The sequence below is a fragment of the Phascolarctos cinereus genome, unplaced genomic scaffold, assembly GCF_003287225.1.
Source record: "Phascolarctos cinereus isolate Bilbo 61053 unplaced genomic scaffold, phaCin_HiC Scaffold_4;HRSCAF=312, whole genome shotgun sequence".
Lineage (NCBI taxonomy): Eukaryota > Metazoa > Chordata > Mammalia > Diprotodontia > Phascolarctidae > Phascolarctos > Phascolarctos cinereus.
This window is the reverse complement of record NW_027555847.1, coordinates 104,816,101-104,835,556: the sequence shown is the minus strand read 5'-3', so window position 1 is coordinate 104,835,556 and position 19,456 is coordinate 104,816,101. Positions and strand designations below refer to the sequence as shown.

Genomic DNA, 19,456 nt, shown 5'->3' with positions numbered 1-19,456 from the left:
AATTTTGTTGGGGTTTTCCACTCCAGTGGTTGTTTCTGAAGCTGTTCCTCAATAGTTTCAATTAGCTTGTGTGTGAACCAGGTAATGATTTTAATGATTGATGAACCTGTTCTCAGGGAACTATCTCACTAGTTCTTAAAGTGAGAGCTTGCTCAGGTTTCTATGGAAAAATAAAAGTTCTTCTGATTTGGTTGAACCCATATTGGTTCCACAAAGCTGCATGTTTTTCCAGAGTTATGAGGTAATCATTGTGGCATGCAGATGACTCTTGTCTTTGAAGGATATGACTGCAGAGTATAAGCTCTTCCAGGTCCCACCAGTCTGGAAGGACTTCAAGGAGGGATCTATTGTTGGATTGGATATCTATTGTCTTTGGACCAGCCTAGTTAAAACCTGGACAGGCTCATCACGAGCTTGGCCATAAGACAATGAATGTTTTGGCAGCAACATCTCTAGAATACCATTTTCCTACATTACTAAGTTACTTTTACCAAGTTAAAGAGATGTGATCCTCATTGGTAGGATGAGTATCCACATAGCAGGATGAGACAACATCACAACTGATAACTATGCCATACAATACTACTTGATAAGCATATTTTATTGATGCAAAACAAAATGGTAAGAAACATTTCCTAGAACATTGTTTGCCTCTGTAAAAATTCACAAGACAAAAAAATTAACTATATAGGACCAAAAAAGGTCAAGGAATTCTACAAACTATAGACACAGCAATGGATAATACAAAGAAAGTAATGTTATAAAGTAAAATGATAAAAAAAATAAAATAAAAAGAAAGAAACTGTGTTTACCTTTAAATGGATTTACCAAGATTTGTCACTGATTACCAGACCCCAGCAACTGTTGGTCCATCATGTTACAAATGTGATCTCCCCAGCCCATAGCTGAATCTGTTTCCTGTAACATCTGGTGTTGCGTCTTGTTTACAGGAAAACCATTAGTGAAGACATCAAGGATGGCTATAACCAATACAGACTTACCTGCTGTCACAGTTGATGTGGGAAGTGTCATTAAAACTATCCAAGGAGTAAATGTCACGATCAGCTGCCAAGTTGCGGGTAAGAAAATACTCATTGTCCTTTCTTAGGAGCATTCTAGTCTGAATATTTCCCCCAGGAATATCTCCTTTGCAAGCATTGAGATTAAGTTATGATTCTGGTGCCCACACTATTCCCTGTACCCAAAATGCCCACCATCCCCTAGCTACCTGTTGAAAAATCCTTCCAATCCTTCAAATTCCAATACACAAAGCCTTCCCTAATGCCCCTTGTCAGGACTCTCTCCGTTAGATCTTACCTAGACAGCAAGTTTTGCAATACGTATTGTAATGCCATCTCACTTGAACCTTATGCAACCCTTTGAGCTGGAGAAGGAAATGGCAAACTACTCCAGTATATTTGCCAAGAAAACCCCAAATGAGGTCACAAAGAGTTAGACATGACTGAAATGACTAAAAATGATGTTATTATTATTAATGTTAATTCATATTATTAATAATATGAAAAGTATTATTGGCCCCAATTTGTATATTAAGAAACTAAAACTCAGAGGAGTCAAGTGACTTATCCTTGGTCATAACAACTAGTAAATGTCAAAGGCAGGATCTAAACCCATGTCTTCGTGACTCTAATTTCAACACTGTAGTGCAGTACAAACACCTTACTTCTTTCCTAGGGTTTCTATTGATACTTTGACTAAAGGATAGTGTCTTCCATAGTAGGAACCCAGAGAAGAGACCCTGTAGATTAACTTTATCATAAATTTAATAACCCACATAAGAAACAAATCAAATAAATATGCAAAATGAGAAATTACGTGTTCTCTAAAACCCTTAGCATTTAACAAAACAGAACCAAACAAAAAAACAAGTAATCACCAAACAATGCATTTGTTCTGCCATCCCCCTTCCAATGTATAAGACTTCTTTAAAAGAATTTACATCCAATGTCAACTTTCAGTGTGTGAAACACCTCCATGCACATTCTACCTAGCCTTTGAGAATGAAAGAAATTAAACCATAAACAACAAAAACAATAATTAATGACAATTGAAAATTTAGCTCATTGCAGTAATTCTGTATAATTTTGCCTCCTTGCCTTAGGTATATGATCATTCTTTAGAACTACAAACATCAATACTTTTTTCATTGTGGATATTTCCTCCAGACATAGATCACAATCCCTTCAATACTTTATGTGTCTCTGTGGCCAAAGAAAACCAACATGTAATGGCTGGTCCAATGATGACACTCATCCTCAAATGACAGACACATAATCCATCTGAAAGCCTTTCTAACTTGAGAGGGATTTCTAAAGTTGTTGTTCCACCAGTATAACCTTCAAAAACCCAGGGTCACTTCCATGCCCTGCATGGGTCAGGCATTACAAGAGATTGAGCTAATCTTTATGATACACATAAATTGCTCTCAGTCTAAATTCAGAAAATGGCCTCAAATTGAGCTGCATTTTGTGAGGTTCTATGGCTTGTCACAGAGGGGCAGCTAGTATGGGTTGGGTGGGATCCATACTTACAGGCACGGAATCTCAGAGCCAGAAGGGATCTTGGAGACCATTTAGTCCAACCCTATCATTTTACAGATGAGGAAGCTGAGATTCAGAGAGATTAAGTTATTTCCCCCAAGGTTACAATAGCAAGTCAATGGCTAGAGTTGGGACTCCAAACCAGCTCTTCTGGCTTTTTTGCACCACTTCGCACTGCCTTAGAGGAGAAGGGCCTCCTGTTTTGGAGAGAGTTTGGCAGGTGGATAAAGGCAGATCCAGGCATAGATCTGGAACCAAGAGTGAGAAGAGCTCATACTAGGGGTGATTAAAAGGACAAATTGACTGAACTAAAAGGGTAGGACAGATGTGTATTGAGATATGTACTGTATAAAGACAAAGTTGAAATAGCCAATGATGATAAGACAAGTGAAAACCTATGGTTACACAATGTGTTTCTGTAATCTATTGTCAATGACACAATTAAACCAGAATTTATTAAATGCCTACTTAATCAGTGCAAAGGCATTAGATAGTCAGGTGTGTGATTCTGGAAAAATTACCAAGGGGCTGATGGGCAAAAACAAAAAACATTCAAATGGCCTCTACATCACGGCCAACCAGGACAGAGTCTAGGTAGCTCATTTATTCTCTCTGGGATTAAAGATGGAAAATTACAGTATGCCTCTTCTAGGCATCTCAATGGAGATTCAATTGACTGATCCTATAGCTCTATCCTCTTCCAGGCCCTTGTGATCAGACTAGTTCATTTTAAGTAACAAGAGGGAGCATTATGTTATTGATATAATATGAAGCAAAGAGGAGAAAAATTCAAGGCAGCCTATTTTGCTTCCTTTTTGTTAGCTCTAAAGGGCATTGGAGTGACTAGAAAGCACAGCTCATGCAAACAACTTGTAGGAATCATAGCTTCAGGCCATAGTCTGTCTTCTGATGTAAATGAAAGCTTCTGGTATTTTTATGCTCCATTCTCCCCATTCAATGCATCCTTTCTGTCACATCATAATATGCTGTGACAAAAGTAATTGGCTGCAACCTGACTAAACCCTACAGAAAGAAAGGTAAACAAGCAAGCTAGCAAAGACAAATTCCAGAAACTCATCTCATACCAATGCTAATTGGAAGAATTCTGCTGAAAATAGAAAGAGTATAAGCAAAAATGTTTCAGCTAGCATTGAAAATGACAATGCAACCTGACACAATATCTTTCCCCTAAAGCGTTACAGTGCATCAATTGATCAATGAATTAATAAAGCATTTATTAAGTATCCTACTAGGTGTCAGGTGCTGGGCTAGGGGTGGGGATATAAAAACCAAAATTAAATAGTCCCTACCCTCAAGAAACTTGCATTGTATCAGGGAGACAGGAACAAAAATATATGTAAAATGAATATAGGTAATGCAGTGGATAGAGCACCAAGGCCTGAAGTCAGGAAGACCGGAGTTCAAATCCAGCCTCAGATACTTATTGGCTGTGTGACCCTGGCAAGTCACTTAACCCTGTTTGCCTCAGTTTCCTCATCTGTAAAATGAGTTGGAGAAGGAAATGGCAAACCACTCTAATATCTCTGCTAAGAAAACCCCAAACGAGGTCACAGAAAGTCAGACATGACTGAAAAACAATTGAACAACAAAAATGTATACAAAATAAATATGGGGTAAATTCAGGAGAAGGAGAGAGAACAGTACCAGCTACAGGGAATCAAGAAGCCTTCATCTAAAAGGTGGCATAAGAACAGAGTTCTGACAGTTATGGATTCGAAAATATGGAGAGGAAGTGGGTGTGAATTCCTGTAGGTTGGGTCCAAGTTGAGAAAGGCTTAAAAAAAATAAAAAGGTAGTTTGCATTGCATCCTAAAACTCTAAAGGCAAGAGGAAGCTGCTAGAGTTTATTGATTAGGGGAGTGACATGATTAGGCTTGCATTTTAGGAAATAAGCATTTATTAAGTCCCTACTATGTGCCAGCCACTGTGCTAAGCACTTTACAATTATTATCTTATTTTGGTCCTCACAACAAACCTCTGAGGTAGGTGCAATTATTATCCTCTTTTTACAGATGAGGAAACTGAGGCAAGCAGATTTTAAGTGACTTTCTAAGGGTCATACAGCTACTAAGGGTTTGAGCTCAGGTCTTCCTGACTCCTAGTCCAGTGCTCTATCTATTGCACTACCCAGTCTACTTCTGATACTAGGAAAATAAGTTTGACAGCTATGTAGAGAATGCATTGGAAAAGGGAGATGATTTGTGGCCAGAAAACCAATTAGGAGTGCTGGATGAGAAATCAGGCCACCTAGTTTGAGTTCCAACTCTGCTATATCAAGTGACATGCTCTATAAAAAATAATTTGCATACATAAAAATAAATACCAGCTATCATTATCATTATTATGACTGTCTTGTTCTTTTCATCTTTTTGAATGATGTTCAGATTGAAATAGTCCAAGGACAAGTCACTTACCCTTCTAGTTTTCTTTTATATTTAATGTTATGTGAACTAGTACACAAGTAGAAAAAAAATGTCTTTTTTTGTAATTGAGTAAGAGCTTGCGGATATAAGTTCATCTTCCATATATTCATTGAAAGCATCTTAAGGACAAGTCCAACAACAGACAGGATGACATGTCCTTCATGCTATTTACCACATGGTTTCAATTTCTTCCTAAGGTTTCTATAGTTTGAAAGTTTTCCATTACATATAGTTTGGGGGTATTCATTATGGCAGAATCTTTTGAAAATGTCATTCTTAAATTTATGTGGATCATTGTTACGTCCAAGAAGTTGCAGGCAACAATTCTGTCTATAATGATGCTATAGTTCTTTCAAGGTTTGGATGTAGAATTCTCAAGAATTTGGAGGGATGTGTAATTGTAATATGGGGATTTATATTTGCATATTTATATTTGTAATATGGAGATTTGTCATGTTAGTTTATGAGGTATATGATGAACTTCTTGTGTGTAATTCTACATATGGACCACATCTTCCTAAGTATATGACAACTGCTGAATTTTTTCATCCTGCTCATGTGTTACATATTTTCTACCACATCATTGCAAAACCTGTTGGATCAACAAGTTTGGGCTCCTTAAGGATAACTTTTCTGTATCTTCTTATGGCAGTCACCTGATTCTGAATTATTATCATCATTGTTGTTATCATTATTATCTCATTTTCTCAACTTTTTCCATGGGGTTAATGTCCGATGTTCTATGAACTATTGCGTAAATGGATAAGATAACTGCTTTTTGCAGTTGAATGAAAGTATTGAGATATAAGCTCATCTCCTGTGAGCTCACTGAAAACATCCCTGGTACAACTCCAGTAGCAGACAGAACAACGGGGATGATGTGCATCTCATCCTGTTCCCCCATGATTTTAATCTCCTTGGCCAGGTTTCTATATTTTGAAGCTTTTCATTCCATAAAGCTTGGAAATTATGAGTATTTGGGAGAGTGACATATATTAAAAACATTCTTCTTTAGTTTTTTTATAAATCATTGTGATGTCCATGGGATTGTGGGCAACAATTCAGTCTGTGATATGGTCTGGTTCCAATACAGTATATTGGCTGAGTTCCTCAGGATATTTTAAGGTCTGTATTTGTACTAGAAGGATTTGTCTTCCCTTAGTCCTTGAAAGATAGTGAGCTTCTGATGCATAATTCAAGCCACCAGGTCGTGTCTTACTAGGTATTCAGTAGGTGCTAAATGTTCATGGCACACAGTAATGCGTTGCAAATTTCCTTGCACGTATTGTTGTTATTATTATGATCATCTTTCAACTTATGCAACTCATCCCCCTTCTCAGTACTTCAGTTTCCGTTATCTGCAAAATGAAATGATTCTCTCAGGTCCTTCCCACACTAACATTTTATTAAAATGTTTTCATAGGTAGTGATGTCACCACATCTATCCCCAAAACATCTCTGACTGAAGATATTTTTGTTGTTGTTCAGTCATTTTTTTAGTTGTGTCCAACTCTTCATGACCCCATTTGGGGTTTTCTTGGCAGAGATACTGGAGTGGTTTGCTATTCCTTCTTAAGTTCATTTTTATAGATGAGAAGCTAAGGCAGACAGACTTGCCCAGAGTCACCCACCTAGTAAATGCTTGAGGCCAGATTTGAACTCAGGAGAGGAGTCTTCCTGACTCCATGCCCAGCAAGCACTCTATCCAATGTGCCACCTAGCAGTCCAAATGAAGATATAACAAGATACTAAAGGGTTATGCACTTGAGAGGTTATGTAGGAGTGAGGGTCTCTGATACAAGTGGCAGTGTGAAGGGAAACACAAATAAATAGCTAGGACTGTTTCAAGAGACACAAAGGTCAATGTTTAAGGTACTTGTGATAAATAAAAGAGTAAGAGTAAAGCTTTCAAAACCTATTTTTGGTCATCTCCATAAAAGAGATACCTCCCAGAATTCTGTGACTCATTTTTTTTCTACCCTCTTGTTCTGATTATCTCTGAGACACATCAAAGCCAGCAGTAAAACAGCTGGATATTGTTCCACAAGGCATCCTAAGGGTTGTTCTTTGACTCAAGCTGATGGCTCGGATCATGCTATGCCAAAAGTGGGTGTGCATGCCAACACCACATCCAAAAGTTCAGGACACAAGTCTGTATTCGGGTCAGAGTATACAGCTCTGGCTCCTGTAGAAAAATCCTTTAAATAAAAGCCATCAGGAGAGAAGAGCTCATGAATAAATCAAATAACTATTTTCTGTAGAATTTCTCTTCAATGGGAGCTGTTGCTGTTGCTGCCACCACTGCCAAGAGGCCGGGATAGAGGCTACGTGCTGACAGGTGCCTCTAAGTAACAGCAGATCACCCCTCTATACAAGAAACAATTAGAAGGTCCTTTTTTTTGGAAGACTATGGAGACAGCTTCAAGCCTTTTCTCTATTTTTAAAAAAATATAAATGCCATTCCACCCACTGACATAGCATCTCTCTCATGATGTTTCTAACCCACTTTATAATACATAACGGCCACGTCAATTGGATGTCCCATTTTATGGATGGGGGTGAGGCAACAAGTCATGAAGTAATGGAGGTTAGATGTTAGAAGTCCAACCGCCTATAAACAGATGAAGAAACTGAGGCCTGGAGAGGGAAAATGACTTGCCCAATGTCACACAATTAAGTAAAGGAGGCAGAATTTCAACCCAGGCTTCCTGATTTTAAATGCAGTTTTCCAAGTTTGTTAGTCCAATGCTTTCAAGAATCCATTTTATGACATATTAAATGCCATGTTCTGTTGTCAGTCTGAATGACCCCTGTTTTACAAATAGAGGCAACATGTATAAGGTGATAGAAGTTACTCATTCTTTTATTCATTGAAATACTAAATTCAATGAAGAACTTCTTTTGTTCAGAAGATTGTGCTAGGTACTGAGGGAATATGTAAAGATAAGCAAAATATGAAGTCTGTCCTCAAGGAGCGTACCATTTAATTGGGGACATAAGATGCATGGTCAGATAAACATAACATAATGGAATTTGGTAACTACATAAGAGACATACAAATACATCATCATGAATGTTCTTAAAAGGAAGAGAGCACTTTTCTCTATGGGGTTGTGGAGGGGTTGAGGAAGGCTTAATGGAAGAGCTGGTACTTGAGCTGCACCTTGATAGATTTCAGCAGGCAGATGTGATGGGGAAGGAGAACATAACAGGCGAAGGGGAAAATGTGAATAAACATATAGAAATGTTACTGATGAGATCTGAGGCAACATAGTATGAAAGAGCCACTGGAACAAAATAAAAAGGACCTAGGTTCAAATCGCAGTTCTGCTCCTTGCTATACCCACATAACTGACCATGGACGAGAGACTGCCATTTTTTGATTGTCAATGTCCTGCTCTTTAAAACGAGAGTTGAACCAAATGACTCCTAAGTTTCCTTACAAGTTCTAAATCCTGGGACCTTCAGGAATGAATGCAAACCAGGTGGAGGTGCTAATATCCAAGCTGTGCTGAGTTCTCCTCACCTAATAATAGTTCATTCTATAGACACTATAAAGCACTTTAAGACTCATTTGGTCTTCACAGCAAACATGCATTTATTGATAGAACTAAAGGATCATTTAGGCAGGCTCCCTTATTGTGAATCACACACTCTTTGGAAGTCATTGGTTCCTCAAAGGGAATAGAAGCTGAAAGTCTAGACCCCTTCCTAAGTGGAAACCTATACAGTCCATGTAGAAAAGGACAATTCAAAGTCCAATAAAAGAATTGGCTACAGATGGTATTCTTTTGAGGTGACCTCTTTTTTCTTGTTTTTACCAGAGAGAATAAGGCCAGGGACCTTTGTTTGCAGCTTAATTTGCACAGTCATTCCTCTCCTGATTGGCATTAAGTTTTTCTTTTTAAATTTAACTAAAAACTCGACATACATCTTGAGCTTTGGCATAAGGGTTCTTTTCTTCTAAGATCAAGTCGTTATCGATAAGTTCATGTAATGCTCTTGCTCACCCTAGTGGTGATACCTGAAAAAGCAGGTTCTCCCACTCACCCTCACCTCTTATCTGTCTGTATGTGGAGGAGACATACCGGTCAGACTTCTCAAATAGGCACGTGAGCCATTTTATTATAGCAAATCTGTGTGAGCTACTGATGTGAGAAGACTCTAGAAAACTGTAACTACTCATCTCTTTTTGGGGAATATTCCCTCTTCCCCGGCTAACGTGCTGGTTCCAGGTGGTTTTGATTCCATTATGATTCATCAGCAGAATAAAAGAAGAGAACAAATCAATCTTTAGACCAGGTGATCAGAGGAGAGATCTTAGATGTGCCAAACACTTGAGCTGCCCATCCTCAAACTAGCAAGTGAAGGAAGGAAACACAGACTAAATCAAGAGCAGCTGCCTGATAAATGGGTGAACACACACAAAACAATGAGGCAACAGCTCCCAACAAAGAGAAGCGTTATTGTCTGAGAAGGAACTCAAGTCTGAGCAGCCTGAGCAGCCAGGGCCTGTTATAGATTGGACAAAGGGAAAGTTCACTATTTAGCCCCAAATGGGACCAATAAATACTTATTAAAGGAAGAAAGGAAGGGAAAAAAAACAAGCAACAATAGGGTGGAGGGAAGTATGGTATTTAATTCAACATTTATTAAATACCTACCATGTATAAAACACTGAACTTAGTGCTGAAAAGACAAAGGCAAAAATGAAACAGTTCCTGCCCTCATAGAGCTTATATTCTCCCGAGGAATACAACACTACATATATACAAAGTAATTTCAGTGGACGGATCTAGGAAATCTCACATAGGCAGTGTCTCCCCAGCAGTGTTTTGAAAGAAGCCAAAGATTCTTCAAGGAAGATGTAAGGAAGGAGCACATCCCAGACTTGGTGAATTAATGCCCTAACCAAAGTAACAGGATCAGGAGATGGAATTCTTTCTTCTTTCATAGAAGACAACATGTTCATCATATAGACTATATACAAAAAAATAAATGCAAGGTAATTGGGGGAGGGGAAGTACAAGCATCTGTGGTAATCATGAAAAGATTCATAGCATTTGGGCCAAGCTTTGAAGGACACTAAGGATTCTAAGATATGGAAGGAAGGAGGTGGTACAGAACAAGCATGGTGGGAGAGGGTGGGGGGGATACCTAGGCAAAGTCTGACGGTAATTTATGAAGTGCAAGAAGGTCAGTTTGGCTGGACCATAGAATGTGTATAAGGGGGTGGGTAGTAATGTATAATAAGCCTGGTACAATTGGTTGGAAACAGGCTGTGAATGATTTAAAATGCCAGACAGAGAGGTTTGTATCTTATCCTAAAGGTAGTGGGTAACTCCTGGGGTTTCTTTTCTTTTGTTTTGTTTTGATAACAGTTTTTCTTCCAAAGAGCTCAAGGTGCTCTTAGCCAACCCTTGGCCAACCACTTCATTATAATATTAATACCATTTGTGTGCTGGAGCCACCTCAGGAAAGCCAATTATTAAACTTTTGTTGTAAGCATTTACACCTTGGAATTTGGCAAACACTACAAATCAGGGCTCAATTTATTATGTTGTTGGTTGCTTACGCTTAAGAAAGTGAAGAAGAAAATGTTAATGATGCAAATTAAATTTAGAAGTGGGTTATGTATACATGTTTTTGGAGAGTCAATTGTTAAACATTTTTCAGCACACCCTTACTTATAACTCTATGACTAGGGGATAGCTACCCCCTTTAATAGAGCCCTGAAAACAGACCCTTCCCCCATAAGAACTTTTAAAAGAATTTCATATTAAGAGTATAAACAGGATGACTGTGTGATAGATAGATATAGATAGATACACTGTGTGTATGTCCTCATAGTTAAGGACACCTCCCCTTAGTTCTTTGTTGAAGTAAATACTGCACCAGCATTTTAAGAGAATCTAGAGAGGAGTTAAAGGAGTGACCCCGCACAGGCAATCGGGTATCACGTGCAGGCTCTCTCTGGGTGACCGTGAAGGCCTCCTTGTTCACCTGCTCTGAATTTTGTGTTCATGAGTTTATTTTTTTTCTTCCTAGGTGTGCCTGAAGTAGAAGTCACTTGGTTCAGGAATAAAAGCAAACTGGCTCCCCTTCACCACCTGCACGATGGCTCCCTGACGATTACAAATGTCTCCTTTTCCGATCAGGGGCTCTACTCCTGCAGGGCAGTCAATCTTCACGGAGAAGTGACCGAAAACACCCAGCTAGTGATCCTAGGTAAACAGCTGCAAGGTCAACTGCCTGTGGACAGCATACACACCGGCTTCCCCTCCCTCTCTCCCTGCTCTCACTGAACTCAGTCAGTGTAACCTAAACTTCCCCTAATTTCTCCCTTGCCCTGGAGAGTTAAGGGATGGAAAGATTTTAAATATGTGATTTTACAGTAATAAGATTTGGAACATCAAGGAACAGAGACTTGTGCTCAACCATCTTAGACTAACTCTAATATTTGCTGAATAACATACAAACCATCAGGGCATCCTCATTCCCATGAGGAGAGCAAAGACAATGTGTGCACATATGATGTATAACCAAATGCCGGGTTGAGTTTCCATCTTTATCTTCCCTAATTAAAAATGAAGCTACGTACATAAATGCTCCTGGATGGACTAGCTAGTCAGGTCTATAGAGTTTTATACCCAGCAAGGTAAAGGGAGTTAGAGCCCCTTACAAACACATCAGTCAAGAATAGGTCAGATGAAGGTAACCAAAATCCCTTCAGAGCTAGAGGCTACGCTTATAGACATGTCAGTCACCTTGTCTCTACCTTTATGTCCCCACTTCCTGCTTTGCCTCAGAGTGCTGATTAAATCTGCCTGCATCACATATAGGGGCAGCTAGGTGGCACAGTGGATACAGCACCAGCCCTGGAGTCAGGAGGACTTTAGTTCAAATCCAACCTCAGACCAGATACTTGACACTTACTAGCTGTGTGACCCTGGGCAAGTCACTTAACCCCAAGTGCCTAAAAACAAACAAACAAAAAAGGTTCCTGATGTCAATTCATGTCTAGGGCCCACTAGAGTTGTCGAGTAAATTCCATGTATAACACACCTGCGGTTATCCATGGGAAAGAGAGGAATATAAATGATCCTACATTTATACACGTATACATACGCTAATTCAATACTTCAAGAATCTGTTTTACCATAATTTCATTGGTTTGTGGGGAGGCCTCCTTTCACTAACACAAATCGTAGCCTCTCTGTAACTTAATAGATGGTCAAGAGTTGGTATGATTGAAAAATTCTTAACCAGGCAATCCACCTGGAAATAAGGCTCTCTGGATCTAAGCCAGGCTGGCTGCTTGGATGATGGATGCGATGGATAGACAGACAGACAGACAACCTCTATCACTGCATCTTTAATTCAATTTGGTAATGCCTAGCAGAGCTTGCTCCACCAGCAAAGTCTTAAAGAATCCAGAAGCACCTCCACACCATAGTAAGGTCTTAGCTTTAGTAAAGGGCTATACCTATGTACCTACCCACCCACAAATGGAGCTATTATTAGAATGGAAATGATTTAGTAGGAGAGAGAAATAATTTAGGCTTCAGTTTCACCAAACTGATGGTGTGAAGTCTCTGCTCACTCTGGCTTCCAAAAGCCTCCTCATGGTAACTCACCAAGTGACCCAGTCGGGTTTGCAGCTCACCAGTGACTATATAAGCCCCAAATCATCTCCGAAAGCAGCAATAACTCAGTTCAGTGAAGGATGAAGTTTACTTTGTGTTCAGTTTCACAGTCATGGGCTGAGCTTCTAGCTGGACGATTGGACTCAAAAAGCCATTGTTGAGCCCAGAGCCTGGGTGGGACCATTACCCCTCACTGATTTATGGTACTTACTGATGGAGTTTTCCTCCCTAATAACACTTCCCCATCACTTTCTACTAATGGAGAGATGACAGATTAACCAGGGTGTGTAGCTGCTACTGTAGGTCTGGTAATGAAGTGTGTACATTCTGTGAACCTGTGTTTAGCACCACAGTGCCATTGAAAAGCGGGTGAAAAGACTGTTTGGGGAATGTTACTTCTTCCCCACTTTAATCAAATCTGACGGAAAATTGCTATTTAAATTCTCACTCCAGGGCATTTTTTTAAATCAGAAATAACCTTGGTTTATTGATCACAGTTCATTCATTATTCCAGGTACTTTCTGAATATAAAAAGTGGTTTCATTTTCTTTTTTTAATCATTTAAAACTAGTTTAAATTTTTTAAGTGGAATATTTTTTTCAAAAAGCTGAGACCTAGTGCCAGCTATTGAGACTCAAGAGGTTGGTTTGTTTGTAGTCCAATAACACAGACCTACATTCATTCAGCAAACAGTTATTGAGGACTCACTGTGAGCTCTATAGGCACAGGGCAGGAGGCTGTACATAGAAGAAACATATGGTATAGCTTCCATCTACTTTTAGACATAAGAACATAAAGTCATCTTAAAGCTTATCACGACATTAAGGCTTTTGGGATACCCTGTATTTCAAAGAATTTAAGGAGGGGAGGACTTGGGCTTAGGTTGGTGATACCATTAACTGACATGTAGAATTCAGAGAATTTTCGAGATTAATGGGACCTTGGAAAGGACCAACCTCCTCATTTGACAGAGACACAGAATGGTTGAGTCACTTAGCCTTAGTCATTCAGCTGTTAGTTACAAAGCAAACTTATTTCATTTCTGCTAAAATTTATTAAATATTTAACAATGTGCAAATCACGATGTTAGACTGAGAAGACAAAGACAACTTAGTCATTTCTCAAGGATCTCACATTCTACTGAGGGAAAGGGTAGGACATGAACACAACAAAGCATAATGCAATGTAGGGTGTGATGAAGGCAAAGGAGAGATCTGAACAGTGGGCTGCAAGGAAATTTGAGGAAAGGAGTATGTTCCTGGCATGAGAGCAGCCTGCTCAGATGCCCACAGGTGGGAAATGGGAAGATGGCTAACTATTAGGTTTTCTAAAGGGAGTCTTTTTGCTTATAAACACTGCAAGTTCCTCAAAATATGGTTTGATTGACAAAAACTCAATTTGTGTTTTCAGAAACACATTGTTGGCGCAAAGTAAGGAACATCTGTACAGAAATGTGCCCAATTCTCAGAAGCAGCCTTGTTTTTTCAGGCATAGTATATTAAGCCTGTAACTCAGAACCCAACCCCAGTGGAAGTATGGATGTCTCCTCTAGAGAGGTGCCTCTCAGAAGCCAGCAACAGAAACACCTGACCTTTTAATACTTAACCTCTTCCTCTTCCTCACCACTCCTAAAGGTAGTAGATTTCTATGTTTTAGCCAGCTCTGATTCATCATTTCCCTGCTCATAGATCCACCCCATCCCCCTTCTCAAGAGGAAGATATGAAGGCCCTGCTTTTGGCCAATGGACCTAACCTTCCCTCTGTGTTGACTTCTCCTCTGGGAACACAGCTGGTCCTGAGTCCTGGGAATTCTGCCATCCTTGGTGAGTAGTCCAGTCTTCTGAAGCTCTTGGCATAATTCCAGGACTAGACTGAATTTATGGAAAGGGGGACTGTGTATAGGCAGGAGGGAGGAAGGCAGCAACAGTGGGGTAGCAGGAAATCCTCACATTGCCTAGAGAATCCAGACTCACCCAGTGGAAACTTTTGCTAATTTTCCATGAGGTAGGGGCAATTCTCAGTCTGGCCTTTAAGTTTGTCTAGATTCCAATACAACTTTGCTCGGACTCCAACATGAGTTTCTACACTCCAAGGTTCTCTCAGAGTAAGGGGTTATACTTGACTGCAATGTGAAGACTATTCGTACTTTTCATGTCAAGAATAATCTAGGCATTATTAGCTTGTAAACAAGCCTGCCCATTTCCCACTGACCTCCTCTCCTCTAGGATAATGCTAGAAAAATTAGCAGCATCATACATAGAGGAATATTGATTCCTGGTTACATAAGCCTATAATATACCCTGCCTTTCTTGGAACACCCAGTATGACCTCCCTCTTACAAGATGCTCAGTGGCTTCTCAGAGTTCTTGAAGCCCTCAGAGCTGAAAGTGGTCTGGCACCACAGGGTAGGCAGTTCTACTACTTTGCTAATTTGTTTTCCATTTCTGATAACCTTCACTGGCAGGAGCCTTCACTGGCACTGGCCATGCTGATATGTTTCTCATTCAACTGGGACCCTCATACCTCATGACCTGAAGAAGGGGAGGATGATGGAATCGTCTTAGCCTTGTTTTTATGATTTCCAAAGGGTTTGAAAGGTAAATAAGATTCTCTCAGAATTTTTGAGAACCTTGAAAAACAACAACCCTGAACAACACTGAAATGAGAATCTCCACTCTGCCTTTATAATTGGGGCCAGCCCTGTGTGGCCCAGCATTCTAGTGGTAAACACCAGGCTCTGTTTTCTAATTTCAGGCCTGTAGGAACTACAATACCCATCACATTCTCACAAACTTCCCTCCTTTAGATATACCAATCCCCACCCAGGCAGCATGAGAGGGAACACTGCCTCTGAAGCTGGAAGTTCTAAAGGACCTCATTTTACAGATGAGGAAACTGAGGCAGACAGCAGTTAAGTGACTTTCTGAGGGTTACTTAGAGTCTGGATTTGAACTCAGGTCTTCCTGACTCCAGTGCCCAAAGCTCATTCCATTTTGCAGATCCCTATGCGGACCTGCTTTATTTTCTATAATGGTTGCAAACTTGGCATTACCTGCTGGCTTTGTCATATGCATCAAAATCCACATAAAAGCATATGGTTGCACATTTCATTTAGACTGAAGATAGCAAATTCACTTTCTAATGAGCCCTATTTCAGATTCATGTGTACATGACAGATTTCTTTATTTAGATTCAACACTTCCCAAGACAGGATTTATCACACACCTAATTGCCCTGGTTGTGTGTGTGTGTGTGTGTGTGTGTGTGTGTGTGTGTGTGTGTGTGTGTGTGTTTCCCTTTCTGGAGGTTCGATCACTGTCAGCGGCCACTATGGCACCCTTTAGTCCCCTGGAAAAATGAACATGCACTGTCCCAAAATAGCTTTACTTTCTGTCTCTCATATTCTGGAATAATATTTTGTCTCCTGCTAGCCATGGGCAATAAGAGTTTATTGTGGTTTATGTGGTGACATTCCAATGCTGCTTTATAGTTCTTTGTTTCCTCATGCCGGTGTTTAAATCTAATAGTTAAGGGACATCTTAATACCCTAATCTGTAGTCAGCCCTGCTCCATGTAAACGAGACAGTGAGTCAGTCCCCATAAAAAACCCTGCATGCAAGTACCTGAGAGGAATGGACTCCTGCAGGGAACGTCACCACGTCTCCATGATTTTAGACACAAGCCATGATCTATATGCTGTGTGAGAATGGATTGGGAGATGATGTCAGGTCACAATTCTTTGAGTACCTTCAGTGATTCAAGATGTACCAAGACCTCGTTATTACATTCTTGGGGCAGGCCTCAAAGGATGAGGAAGATTTGCATAGGCATAAATGCTCTATTTGGGGAAAATGGTGTGAACAAAGGAAAAAAGAACAGGTCTCTGCATGAGTGCACCAAGGACAGGAATTTGATGAGTCTGGCTGAAGTGGACAACCCTCATAAGGAAGTACAGGAAGTCAGAATTAGAAAGCTAATGTCTAACTGGGGCCCACTTATGGATGGTCTTGAATACTAACCAGTCCAAGGGGTTATTCTGTAACCAGTGGTGAACCATTGAAAATTATATAGGAAAGTGATATGATTGAAAGGGAACGTGATCTGCTGTAGAGAATGGACTGGAGCGTAGAGGGAAGAGAGTCATGGAAACCAGTTTAAAAAATCATAAGTTTTAGAGCTTGTGTAATAGACGGGAGAGAGCAGTATAATAATAATGGCTAGCATTGATGTATTTTAGGATTTGCAAGATGCTGTACATGTTATCTCATTTGATCCTTAAAAAAATACTACATTGTAGGTGCTACTATTATTCCCATTTTACAGATGAGGACATCTGGCACCTCACCTGCTTTGTCCAGGGCCATACAGCTAGTAAGTGTATGTGGTAGGATTTGAACTCAGGGCTTACTGACTTCAGTTCCAGTGCTCTATTCAGAAAGAAGACTGGACTTGGAGTCAGGATAAATCAGAGTTTGAATCCTGCCTCTGATACTTTGAACATGAATGTCCCTGAATAATCCACTTAAAATCTCTCTGAGCCATTCACTCATCTGTAAAAAGGGGATAATTAATCCTGTAGATCACTTATCATGAAGTTGTGAAATTCAAAGAACAGTAGATTGGGAATGAGAGTCCAGACCTGGGCTCTGCTTCCTACTACTTAAGGGACATTGGGGGAAAAAATCACTTACCTCCCCTGGGCCTCAGTTCCTACATCTCTAAAATAAGAGGGTTGGACCAGATGCCCTCCAAGGTCTCTTCCAGCTTTAAATCTAAGCTACCATAATCTAATGCTTTTAAAGTGCTATTTAAATGATATCTATTATTATTATCTATTCCAACACCCTCGTTTTATTACTGAGGAAAATTAGGCTCAAGGAAGTCCAATAACTTGCCTCAGATCTATGTCTTAGAAATACCATTTTAAGGGGGCAGCTAGGTGGTGCAGTGGATACAGAACCAGCCCTGGATTCAGGAGGACCTGAGTTCAATTCCGGCCTCAGCCACATAACACTTATGTGACCCTGGGAAAGTCACTTAATCCTATTGCCTAACCCCCCCCCCCAAAAAAAGAGAAAGAAATACCATTTTGGAAGCTACAGAGGTTGGATTGAAGAACTGTAGACAAAAGGATCAATTCAGAGGTTATTGCCAATATCACTAGAGTGGTAACTTAACAGAGAGAAGACAATGTATGAAAAACCTCCTCCCATGTGGATAATGCATCATTAACAACCACTCTTGGAGTCCAGCCTTTCAACTAGTTTAGATCCATCCAATTGTGTTCTTCTCTAATCTATATCTCTCCATGGGTTCCACGAGGATAGTATGAGATGCTTTGCTAAAGTCCAGGCAAACTACATTATCAGCATTCTCCTGATCTACTAGTTTAATAATCCTGCCCAAAGAGGAAATAAGGCTAGTCTGGTATGGTCTTTCCTTTAGCCATGCTGGCCCCTTGTTATCATCCTCTTCTAGATGTTCTCCAACCATCTCTTTAATGATCTGTTCTAGAATTTTCCCAGGCATTGAAGCCAAGTTCACTGCCCAATAGTTTGACTCTCTTCCCTTCCTTTTTTTTTTGGTGAAATCTGGATGTTTGTCCTTTTCTGCACACGTGGTAGCACTCTCATTTTTCAATGTTCTTTCCCATATCACTGACAGAGGCTCAGCAATAGCACATGCCCGTTCATTTCCTAACTAACGGGGTCATTTCTATGGGCCAAGTAACTCAAATGTAGAGAGCAGCCGTGTGTTCCATATCAGCTCCCTGTTGGTCATTTGTGTTCTGTCATTTCCAGCACAGAGGTCATCCTCCTTGGCAAAGAAAAAATAGTGGAGCAGCTCTGCCTTCCTCTGTTGTCAGTTATTATCTCGTCCATCCCATGCAAAAGTTCTATCTTTCTCTTCCTTTTTCTTCCAATGTTGCTTTTTTAAAATTTATTTATATTTTCAACAGTTTTTTTTAAATTTTGAGTTCCAAATTCCCTCCTTCCCACCCTTCCCCCACTTACTGAGAACACAAGCAAAATAATAACAATTATCTATGTGAAATCATGCAAAACATATTTCCATGTAAGCCATTTCACAAAAAAAAAAGAGAGAAAGAAAGTGAAAAAATTATACTTCAATTTGCACTGAATTCATCAGTTCTTTCTCTGGAGGTGGATAGCATTTTTTTTTATCATGAGTGCTTTGGAATTATCTTGGATCATTATTTTGATCAGAGAGTCAAGTCTTTCACAGGTGATCATCATTACAATATTGCTGTTACTATGATCTCCTGGTTCTTCTCACTTCACTTTGCATCAGGTCATATAGATCTTCCAACTTTTTTCTGAAACCACCCCCCTCCTCATTTCTTATAGCACGCTCCATCATAATAATATACCACAAGTTGTTCAGCCATTCTTCAACTGATTAGCATCCCCCCAATTTTCAATTCTTTGCCCCCACAAAAAGAGCACATAGATAGATAGATAGATAGATAGATAGTACATATAGATCCTTTTCATTTTCCTTTGATTTCTTTGGGGTATAGACCTAATAGTGGTACTGCTGGGTCAAAGGCTATGCACAGCTTTATAGTTCTTTGGGCATAGTTCCAAATTGTTCTCCAGAATGATTGGACCAGTTCACAACTCCACCAACAGGTCATTAATGTACCTATTGTCTAGCATTTGTCATTTCTGATAGGAGGTGTTTTAATTTAAAATTAAATCAATAGTGATTTAGAACATTTTTTAATATGACTATAAATAGTTTTGATTTCTTCTTCTGAAAGCTGCCTATTCATATCCTTTGA

At 39.7% G+C, this 19,456-nt stretch overlaps 1 protein-coding gene across 1 annotated transcript in view; it reads left to right on the top strand.

Moving 5' to 3' along the window:
* ADAMTSL1 (ADAMTS like 1) overlaps positions 1-19,456 on the top strand; it is a 409,980-nt gene that overhangs the window by 343,827 nt on the left and 46,697 nt on the right. The window contains 3 exon segments of the mRNA XM_078152482.1: positions 951-1,079; positions 11,054-11,233; positions 14,340-14,474. Coding sequence (XP_078008608.1) covers positions 951-1,079; positions 11,054-11,233; positions 14,340-14,474 — 444 coding nt within the window.